Consider the following 11,642-nt stretch of genomic DNA (forward strand, 5'->3'; position numbering starts at 1 on the left):
TCAGGGAGAGCCGAGAACCAGCCCCCCTGCCAACTCCACCCCATTCCTCTCCTCACCTGAAATGTCTCATCCTTAGGAACAGCTGCCCTAACCCCCTAATCCCACACACTCCTTTGTAGGTTAAGACCCCTGAAGTTGCACCCTCTCGTAGGAGCTATGTTTTTCAGAGATCAGTGTGATTATTTGCCTAATGTCTGCCTCCCTCAGGGAAGTAAAGTCTGTGACGCGTGGACCTGGTCTGTGTTGTTCACTGTGCGTCCACAGTGCCTGGGTAGTGCCTGGCATGCAGGAAGTACATACAAAAAATATGTGTTCATGAGTGAGGGCAGGCCTGAAGAGCCCAAGAGAAGGACAGTGCTCCAGCAAGGGGTCTGCATCGGGCTCCCCAGTGTCTGGACTGCATCCCAGCCCCTCCGAGCAACTTCAGGGGAGGATTCTGTGGACAGATGCCCCAGCTTTTCCGCCCACAGCTCCTACCCCCAGCCTGAGGAATGCTTTGACTGTCCCCAGTGTGTGCAGGCAGTGGGGAGGTGATAGGGGGAGGTGTCCCACATGGCACACTCTCCCTAGCCCTTGCTTTGCCCCCCTTACCTACATAAATGGGCTTCACAGCCTCTTCCAGATAGGCAGGGCACTGACTGAGCTCCGTGGACCACACCTAAAAAGAAAGGGAGACAAGCTGGCACTGGGGCATGACAGTGTTTTTGTTTGTTTGTTTGTTTTTTGAGACGGAGTTTCACTCTTGTTGCCCAGGCTGGAGTGCAACAGCGCGATCTCAGCTCATTGCAACCTCTGCCTCCTGGGTTCAAGTAATTCTCCTGCCTCAGCCTCCCAAGTAGCTGGGACTGCAGGCGTGCACCACCACACACAGCCAATTTTTGTGTTTTTAGTAGAGACGGGGTTTCTCCATGTTGGTCAGGCTAGTCTCGAACTCCCAACCTCAGGTGATCCGCCCACCTCAGCCTCCCAAAGTGCTGGGATTACAGGCATGAGCCACCGCGCCGGGCCAACAGTGGTTTTTAAAGGGGGAGGGCAGATGAAGGACATTGGACCATCCTCTGGGAGGAGATGTGGACTGAGGAAGCAACGCTGACCTCAGGCCCCACACCACCCTTTCACCTCAGCCTCACTTTCTCATCGATAAATGGAACTCGTTCTTGTGTATGTGCCACAGAGGCAATGTAGCAGAAGAGACTAGGGCAGACTTTGGAACTCAGCCATCTGGGAGAAAATCCCAGTTATGTGATGACCTTGAGCCAATGACTGAATTTCTCTTTGTCTCATTTTCTCTTCTGTAAAATGGGGTCAATTACAGTGAATTCTGTGAATTCATTCATGTCCCTGACACATGGTGTGAGCTCAGTCATTACCTTTGCCAGGGTTGCGAGGATCTAATGAGATGGCAGATGTGAGCACAGCAACCAGACCCGAAGGTGCTGTATGAATGGGAGGGAGCAGTGAGTATTATTTGGGAAATATTGAAGACACAACTTCCCTCCCACATTTGTCTGGGGTGGAGCAACAGTTTTACTTATTTAATGTTAAGCTGGAAGATGCACCAAAGGGAGGTGAAAAACTGAAACCGCCAACCGTTTGAGCTCCAGGCTGCACCGAAGTGGTGTGGCTGGTGCAGATGGTGAGAGCCCCAGTGCAGGCCCACTTCCTCCGTGAGTGCCACGCACCTTCCTCAAGCTAGCCGGCTTCCCAAGGCTGCAGGAAGTGGGGCCAGGAACAGGCCCTCTGGCTGTGTTGGGGGAGGCCTGGGCTGGGGGTTGGCAGCTGCTGGGTGTGAACGGAAGCCTTGGAGGTCCTTGAAGGTCCTGGGGCCGCCTGCACAGCAGCCCCTGCCCTCTCCCTGTCCAGGCCTGCCCAGGACTAGCTTGTAGCAGACTCTTCTTGTAGCCTAGGCTCTTGCCTCTTGCAGTAGTGAGCCACTGTACAAAAGGCATCCAGCGGAGGGAGGCAGGCTGGAGAGGAGGACAGCCGAATCTTTTCTCAAAGGAAATGCAGTTGTGGTTTTGAGATGTTCATATTTCACATCTGTGGTTGGCGTTTCCCAGGGTTCTCAGAGGTGAATGCAGGGTCAGCCCCATGTCGCCAAATAAGGCTCACAGTGACCTTAGCAACAAGCTTTGCTGCCCATTGGCTGTCACTGCTGCCGCCTGCCAATGCGGCCTCCTGAAGGCCAGCACTGATGCTGAGCTGAAACTTTTGCATGTGCCAAGATCCAGCTGCCTCTGTCAGAAATCACCGCCCTTGGAAGCAGCCACAGATAGGTAGAGAGCCCCGGACAAAGGTGGACAAGGTCGGTGGGAGGACTGTCCAGGTGCCCATGTTTCAGAGTCCACCTGGCCAGCATTCCATTCTCACACAGCACCAAACCAGCACCTTGGTGGCCTGGTCCCAGCTTGCCAGGACAACCCCCCATTCCACCCTGTCAACCTTGGACTCTATAATGGTCATCATTTCATAGCTCTGCTCATTTTAGTTCCACTGGGTTCTCCCTTGTGCTTGGCACTTGACTAAGCTCCTTCTACACATTACGTCTTTTACCTCTCTCAACAACCCCGTGAGCCAGTTAGCCCCATTTTACAAGTGCAGAAACTGATGCCAAAGGAAGTCAGTAATGGCCCAGGTGACTGCACCACTAGTAAGTGGGGAAGTCAGAATTTAAACTCAATTTAAACAGGCCTAGATCCCATGCTATTAACCGTTGCACTGTATTGACAGACAATGTCTGTGCAGCTCAGTGTCTTCATTCTGTGACATGGGGATGACAGTACTGTACCTCACAGGGTTGAGGTGAGCATTGTGTGGAGTGACTTATGTCCAGAAGCACACCTTTGCACCAGTGGCCTTGGCACCCCCAAGGCATGCTCCACAAACAGCTTGCACATTCCTTTCTCACAGCGTGTGCTGCTGAAACATTGAGGTTTGTGGACCGGACTTCTCTGTAGCCCTTGTATTTGGTTTTCACTTCCTCTTTCTTGACCTCCTCCCACCCTCCACCCAACTGCAAGGTAGGGAGGCTACTGAGGGGCCAGCCTGTGGGTTCCAGAGGGCACAGGGCTATCTGGGATGGAGGGGACAGGGTTCTGAAGACAGAAGGTGGGAAGGTCACACTGTAAGGGCAGACATACCCCATTTCTTCTACCTAAACAACTGGGTGTGATACCACTGTTTCCCTGAGAAACACTTTCAGGATTAAAAAGTATATAAGTAAAGAAAAAAAAGCATATAAATGATCTGGTAAAGATGAAAACATGGCTGATCTGAAGGTAGTGAATTATCTCAATTGATTTCACAGTCAATTACAGATCGAACTCCTTGTTCTACTCTTTTCCCCCTTCTCACTACTGCCCTTGACTAGTCTTTTTTGTTGTTGTTTTTTGTTTTTTGTGTTTTTTTTGAGATGGAGTCTCGCTCTGTCACCCAGGCTGGAGCGCAGTGGCACAATCTCAGCTCACTGCAAGCTCTGCCTCCCGGGTTCACGCCATTCTCCTGCCTCAGCCTCCCAAGTAGCTGGGACTACAGGTGCCTGCCACCACGCCCGGATAATTTTTTGTATTTTTAGTAGAGATGGGGTTTCACCGTGTTAGCCAGGATGGTTTCAATCTCCCGACCTCGTGATCCGCCCGCCTCGGCCTCCCTAAGTGTTGGGATTACAGGTGTGAGCCACCGCGCCCAGCGACTAGTCTTTAAAAAAATGAATAATATAAATTTTTTTTAAAGATGAAAACATATATATACCCTGTAACCCAAGAGTCCTACTCCTCAGAATCTTCTCTAACCACACTCTTACCCATGTGCACCAGAATATCCACACAGCACCAGAAAATGTCCAAATGACCATCAACAGTGGAGAGTACAAATAAATTGTGCAGCGTTCCTAGAGTGAAATGAACTACAGCGACTTGCAATAACTGTAATATTGTCATATTTGATAATAATACTGTAATAACGAATGACTCATCAATGAATAAAACCTACAAAAGAATGCATACAGTATAATTCCTTTTAGCAAAAATCTAACAGCTGGCAAACTGAACTGTATTGTTAAGGATACATGCAGAGGAGGTCAAACTACAAAAAGCACAGAATTATTACAAATGTCTATTTACTTATGCACAAGGGAGGGTTGGGGTTGTGATTAGTAGGGGAACATGTAGGTGCTTTGGGGGTGCTAGTATTGTTTTCTCTCTTTAACTTTGGGAGATTACCCTGGATTATTGGGTAGAAAGTGGGGTGGGTGAGCCCAATGTAATCACAAGCATTCTTAAATGGAGAAGAGAGAGGCAGAAGGGTCAGAAGCAGAAGCAGAGAGATTGCAATATATGAAAGACCTGGCCAGCCACTGCTGGCTTTGAAGGTGGAGGAAGGGGCCACAGGCCAAGGAATGCAGGCAGCCTCTAAAAGCTGGAAAGGGGAAGAAAGGAAAGAGATTCTCTACTAGAACCCCCAGGAAGGAATGCAGCCCTGCTGACACCTTCAGTTTAGCCCAGTGAGACCTGTTTTGGACTTCTGACCTACAGAACTATAAGAAAAGAAATTTGTGTTGTTTTAAGCCCCTAAGTTTATGTTAATTTATTAGAGCAGCAACAGGAAGCTGATCCACTGGGAAACCATCTGGGATATGCAGCTGCCCAAAATCCCTGCTCGTGGTTAGATTCAGCCTTACAAGGCTCCCAGCCCCTCTGCGAAAGACTCCATTCCCTCTTGGAGAAGCTCAAACTCTAGAGCCCTGGGCAGGGAATGGGCCTTCATGGCATGGGGGCGATCAAGAAGGATGCTCCCCAGGACAGTGCCTCTGCTGGACATTTCTACAGAAAATAGTATATCCCTCAGTGGCGTGAGAAGATCCAATAGGGTCACCACACTCCACAACTGCAGGGGACGCCGTTCACATTTTAGTCTATGTAGCCTCTGGTGGCCAAAGATTAAATGAGAACACTTTTGCTGTGTGACCTGAAGTTCATGGTCAGTAAATTGTAGCTATTGTTATGCACGACTTAGGGGGAAGCAGGGGTCACTGCAGAGCAGCAGTGGTTTTATAGAGATTCGCTTTATGATTATTTGTTAAACTGAACATATATTCTGTGTATTTTTCTGCATAATTATTGTTTCACAATTTTTAAAAAGCATATACGCACAAGAATCTTCTCTAGCCCCAAACAGCACAGTGAATGGACAGGGCAGCAGATGAGCTCTGCCCCACGCCGGCCCTGTTTCAGAACAGCACTCCAGAGTGCCGCACTGCTTGCTGAACCACAGCTGTTACTGCAGATTGAGGAGCCTCAGAGGGAACAGAAGATAAAGATCATTATGGAATTTAGGATTGCAGGACATTCTTTGACATTTCGTAACAGCCAGGGAAGATCAACTGTGGTCAGGGAAACAGGGGCAGGAAGAAACCATGGCCAAGGCCTGTCTGGCAGGACTTGAAGGGGCAGAGGGACCCCTGCAAATGACCCTGCCTGGGACCCAGCCCCAATTGGCCCCTGTATAGCACTGATTCAGCTGGGGCTTTTATCCCAGGATACCCTCTTCAGGGATGCCTGTATTTGTTGATTATCTGCCATATGCCTGGTCACTGCAGAATACAAGGAAGAAAATAGCCTTCAGCAGAGGCGGAGACAGGAGCCTACAGGATGCACAGTAAGGAGTCCAAGGCTCAGGATGAGGCTTTCCTGACTTTCTCCCTTAGGGGACTGACGTTCTCTAGTGGTACAGACCTTGTTTTATTCATCCTTATGTCCCTAACCTGGAATGGGCCCAGGGTGACAGTTATAATAAGTGTTTGTCAAGTGAGCAAGCGTGTGGAGTGTGCACTGTAGAGAGTAAGGTCTCTGTAGGATCCTGCTGGAGAGGCAGCCCACTGGGCTCACCACTTCTCCAGAGGAGGGACTGGTCCTTTGCCAGACAGCCCTGCCAGCTGGAGCAGGCTTCCTCAGGGGTGCCTAGAGCTGTTGACCACGGCTGTTGCCCACTGGCCCCTCTTGGGAAGAGCAACCTGTCAGGTGTTAAAGACGGTCTTCGTTTCTCTTCTCCAAGCTAAACATGACTAGTTTCCATCTCACCATCTTCTGGCCCTCAGCAGACTGGTTATCCAGTCTGGAGAGGCAACAATAGTATCCAGATGTGATCTGAACAGACAGAACCATGGATGCAGACGGAAAATTCAGGTTTGTGTGCTTCAGCAGTCAGTATATGCAAGTTGTAATGGGGACAGTGGCTGGCATGGCCTCCAGCACTGTGGGAAGGATCAGGGTGTCTGCCCATCATTTTTCTCTCTTTGATACACACTGTTTACATAGACACTGTTTTGGTGTAAAACCCTACATTGTAGCTCTTGTCAACAGTGTTATGTTTCTCCTCAACTGTCCTGGAAACTCCCTGAGGTGGCTGGCTTGTAGGCACTCCGTACCTGTTAGCTAGTATTATTTATTTATTGTTTTATTATTTGAATGGACAATCATTCATGTCATTTAATGAGCATGGGCTATGTGCCAGAAACCACCAGGTGCCAGAATACAATGCTGAACTACAGTAGACCTGTCCCTGGGCCCCAGAGCTCTCAGACACGCTAGGAAGACTTGTTGATTTCATGATAAACCTTGATTGAACTCATGATTAACATCTTCACCACCAGATGTCATTGAGTGCTCTCTGTGTGTTCAACTTCAGAACATACCCTTCCTGCCCTCAGAGGCTGGAATGTGAGAGTCATTAAGGGAGACACCATTGTGGGAGTGAGAAAATCCTGGACTTGGAGGGAACTGACTAGGGATCACCTCCCAGCTCTGCCATGGACCCACTGTGTGACCATGGGCAAGTTACTTGACCTCTCTGAGCCTCAGTTATCTTATCAGTGAAATTGGGTTAATAATATATCTCTCAGTGGCACAGGAGGATCACATAGGGTCACCACACTCCACAACTCCAGGAGATGCTGTTAACATTTTAGTCTATGGATCCTCTGGTGGCCTAAGATTTAAATGAGAGCACTTTTGCTATGTGACCTGAAGTTGATGTCAATAAGTTATAGCTATTGTTATGTACGACGTAAGCAGGGGTCACTGCAGGCTAGCAGGCTGACACAATTTGGCCAGGCTTTGTTCTTCAAGGAAGGGCAGGGCTCTGAGAAGTGCAGACTGTGATGCAGGTGAAGGCCAGGAGGCAGGGACTCGCAGGGCAGGTCTGGAAGGAGCGAGGCTGGTGAGGGAAGTGGTCAGCAACCTCAAGGTATGAGTAAGGCGCTTGCCCTTCTCTCCAGACACAGAGGAGTCACTGGAAGCTGGGCAAAGAGCTGGGATGGATGAGACCAAGGCGAATACTTTACTTATTAAGCTGCAAAGGACCCTAGGGAGCATCTTGTGCAGCATCTTGTCTTACCAGGCAAACAAAGGCCAGGGAGGGAAAGTAGTGAGTCTCCAGGGTCACACAGCAAGGACCAGGGCCCGGGCCAAGACTCCCACCCCTGCAGAACCCAGCTCAAATAATTCCTTGAGCCCAGTGTGTGGCTCCACAAAAGAAAGTTCCCAGAACTTTTCGTATTTATTTATATATTTTTTTCTGATTATAAAAGTAATTATAGGCCAGTCAAGGTGGCTCACACCTATAATCCCAGTACTTTGGGAAGCCGAGGCAGGAGGATTACGTGAGCTCAGGAGTTTGAGACCAGCATGGACAACATGGCGAAATCCTGTCTCTACAAAAAATTAGCTGGGCATGGTGGTACGCACCTGTAGTCACAGCTTCTCCAGAGGCTGAGGCGGGAGGATCACTTGAGCCTGTGAGGTCGAGACTATAGTAAGCCGAGATTGCACCACTGCGCTCCAGCCTGGTCAACAGAGTGAGATTTTGTCTCAAAAAATAAATAAGTAAAAGTAATTATAGGTCATCACAGAACATTTTTAAACTATAGAAATATAAAAAATATATAATCACCTGTAATCCCACCATCCAAAGATAATCACCTTTAGTATTGTGATGTATTCCCTCCATCTGTATTCCACAAAAAAATTATATATTAATTAGATTTGAATGGTGTATAGTTTCACGTCCCCCTTTTCCTCTGTAAAACTGTGCTTCATGAGAAGGAGGGATTGTTTTTAATGTAGAAGAAACTAGAAAACCTTTTTCTTAAAAAAAAAAAAAAAAAAAAAAGCAAAGCCCCACAGTCTGCAGTGGTTGGAGGACATCCTGTGGGGCTGCACGGTGGCTCTGTTGCACATCCGGTGTGAGCTGCAGGGCGGTGGCAGTGGCTGGGTCCTTTTCTCCCCTGGCCAGGCTACACCCTCCTGCCTATGGGTAAGAGAGTTTTGAAGCGTCTGCGCTCACCCCTTCCTCCCTAACACAGGATGCTGTGATCATTCACCCTATCAAAAGGCATGTGGGGTTGTGATCGTTACTGTTTCCATCTCAAGTTGTGCAGCACAATGTTTTCTCGTGTGTTATCTCACCTGAGACTCACACACCCTGTGAGACAGATAAGACAAATGATGTTATACCCATTTTACAGATGAAGAAACTGAGGCTACAAAAGGTCTAGTGGCTTATTTGAGGCCACATAGCTAGTAAGTGGCAGAGCAGGGACTTTATGCAGATCTGGCTGGCATCCAGTAACTATTTTTTTCCTCTATACTTTTTTTTCCAGTAGTCCTAGCTTTTCCAGAGCTAAACTGAGTCCCCTTAGTATCCCCTTAGTAAGGCCAAGGACTGAGAGTGTTATGAGTATTGTGGATGTGTGGAGGGGCCATGCAACTCCTTCCTGGGAGTCTTAAGCCAAGCCCTGTGGTCTCTGACTAGCTGACCTAGGTGGCCTGACCTCAGGGAAGCCCCTCCACGACCACTCAGAGCCAGCACCTCAGCTCACTGAGGTTTGGGGAGGGGGCTCAAAGAGGCAGCTGCTTCCTATAGAGAGGTCCAGCAGCGGCACTATCCTGGGGGGCATCCTTCTTGACCCCCTCCATGCCATGGAGGCCCATTCCCTGCCCAGGGCTTTAGAGTTTGAGCTTCTCCCAGAGGGAATGGAGTCTTTTGCAGAGAGGCTGTAGAGCCTTGTGAGGCTGAGTCCAACCCACATGCAGGGATTTTGGGCAGCTGCATCCCCCAAATGGTTTCCCAGTGGATCAGTTTCCTACTGCTGCTCTAACAAATTATCATAAACAGGGGCTTAAAAGAACACAATTTTTTTTTTTTTTTTTTTTTGGATACAGGGTCTTGCTCTGTCACTCAGGCTGGAGTGCAGTGGCTCAATCTTGACTCACTGCAACCTCTCCCTCCTGGGCTCAGGCCATCCTCCTACCTCAGCCTCCCAAGTAGCCAGGACTAAAGGCAAGTGCTACCACACCTGGCTAATTTTTTGTATACTTTATAGAGACAGGGTCTCACTATGTTGCCCTGGCTGGTCTCAAACTCCTGGGCACAAGCAATCTGCCTGCCTCAGCCTCCCAAAGTGCTAGGATTACAGGTGTGACCCACTGCACCTGGCCCCAGTTTCTTTTCTTATAGTTCTGTAGTCAGAAGTCCAAAACAGGTCTCACTGGGCTAAACTCAAGGTGTCAACAGAGCTGCATTTCTTCCTGGGGGCTCTAGTGGGAATCCCTTTCCTTCCTTTCCCTTTCCAGCTTTTAGAGGCTGCCTGCATTCGTTGGCCTGCAGCCCCTTCCTCCACTTTCAAAGCCAGCACTGGCTGGTCAGGTTTTTCACGATGCGATCTCTGTGGTTCTGACCCTTCTGCCTCCTCCTCCTTCATTTAAGAACTCTTGTGATTACACTGGGCCCACACCAATAATCCAGGGTAATCTCTCTATTTGCAAGTGAGCTGGTTAGCAACCTTAATTCCATCTGCAGTTTTAATTCCTCTTTGCCATGTAGCAACATATTCATAGGCTCATGCATTGGGACGTGGACCTCTTTATTCCACTGTGGACCAATACTCTGCCTTCCACACCTAGCCTCTCTTCTGAGTTTTCCAAGGGCCCCCCATCCTCAGGCATCCTCAGGCATCCTCAGGCATAGACAGCGGGCTGGGCCAGACCACAGTCAGGATGTTCCCGCCACTATCAGTGAGGTCCTTTCTGCCCAAGTCCCCTCCCACCTGCCTGCTCCTCTTTCAGCTCGGTCTGTCCTGGATTCCTCTTCCTTCATCCTCTGCTCCCAGTCTTAGGTAGAGAAGAGCTGAGCAGGAAGTGCCAGGGGGTGTGGAGATGGAGGAGGGGGAAGGTAAGGCCTGAGGCACCAGGACTCTGGGAGCCCAGGGAGCTGAGGCCTTTCAATCCAGACACCCTGCACTTCTCCGGCTCTGGGGCCTCTGGGGACCACACACTCAGCTCCAGGGCTGGAGGGGTGGCCAGCCAAGTATTGGAACCCTTCTACTTGTACATCCCTAGCTGCCCTTGACAGCCGTAGTTCACCTGGCCCTTTTCTGGGGTGATGACAGACTGTCTGCCTTCATTTATTCCCTTTCCCCTGTCCCTCCCTAGGCCTCAGGCTGGAACTTTCAGGAGCTTCCACGGGAGGCAAGGCCCCAGCCAGGCCTCTGTCCCTGGGCTGCTTGGTGTGGGCATGGGGGATCCAGAACCCCAGTAGGAGGGCAGATGGGGAGCACAGGGCAGGAGGGGCTGGACAAAGCCTTTGGCCCTCAGGGAGGGTGACCAACTGGCCCTGGTTTGCCTGGGACTTTCCCAGTTTTAGCACTGAAAGTCCCAAATCCTGGGAAACTCCTCAGTCCTAAGCAAACTGGAACAGTTGGTCAGCCTATCTCCAAGCCTTTTGCACCTCCTAATCTACTCTAGATCACCTCTGCAGCCTGCACAGCCGGGCCTTTGGACTCCTGGATGCTAGAGAGACCTGGGCGCTGAGGAGGGGCCCCGAGCCAGTACCAGGAAAGGATAAACTCCTGCTTGCAGCATTCCCAGCAGAGGCATCGCCTGTGGACACCGTGTCTGTGTCTGTATATGGCAGAGCTCCCAGATATATGCACAAGGGAGTGAAAAAATGTGTTTGCACCCCAGTCTCTAAAAATTCAACAGCCTGGTTACTTCTGGGTGGTATATTGCAGGTGGCTTTAATGCGTGTTATTTGCTCATCTGGATTTCTTACTCTTTGCACAATTAAACCATGTTCCTTTTACTTATGTACATTTTTAATAAAGTTGTGAATGCCTCAGCCTTCTATCTCCAGTCCTGCTGAAAGACAAGCAGTCATGCTGCATGCCGTGCACACATCGGCCCTTGTTCTGGGGACTTTGACCTTGGCTGCTGGTTGGTCATGGCCTGTTCTGCCCAGGGCTCTACTGCAGGGGCAGGGTTGGTTATTCCTCTGTGCCCTTTTTGCCTCTCGGCCTGCCTGCTCCTCTGGACCCCAGAGTCTAGCCTGGTTCCCCCAGGGGAGGGACTCAGAAAGTGCTACTATAGAGAGATGCTAACTACATCTCTGCTGAGCAGCAGCAGCAGGAGTTGCTCTGAAGTGCCAATCCTGGCTGAACACTGTGAGAATATGGAAGAGATGAGCTGCTTGCCCCTGGGGAGCTTCCAGTCTGGTTGGTGAGATTGGATACCCTGCAGACCCTGTGGGGACTGGCAGACAGGAAGGGACAGGCCCTAGAGGGTGAGGCCTTGCCTGTGAGGGCTGTCACC

At 49.9% G+C, this 11,642-nt stretch overlaps 1 protein-coding gene across 1 annotated transcript in view; it reads left to right on the forward strand.

Moving 5' to 3' along the window:
• Window positions 1-11,172, forward strand: part of LOC129036371 (sterile alpha motif domain-containing protein 1-like) — a 68,547-nt gene extending 57,375 nt beyond the window's left edge. The window contains exon 5 of the mRNA XM_054487374.2: window positions 10,800-11,172. Coding sequence (XP_054343349.2) covers window positions 10,800-11,164 — 365 coding nt within the window. The 3' untranslated portion in view covers window positions 11,165-11,172. The remainder of the gene's footprint in view (window positions 1-10,799) is intronic.
• Window positions 11,173-11,642: the final 470 nt, after the last annotated feature.

The sequence above is a fragment of the Pongo pygmaeus genome, chromosome 4 (genome assembly GCF_028885625.2).
Source record: "Pongo pygmaeus isolate AG05252 chromosome 4, NHGRI_mPonPyg2-v2.0_pri, whole genome shotgun sequence".
Classification (NCBI taxonomy): domain Eukaryota; kingdom Metazoa; phylum Chordata; class Mammalia; order Primates; family Hominidae; genus Pongo; species Pongo pygmaeus.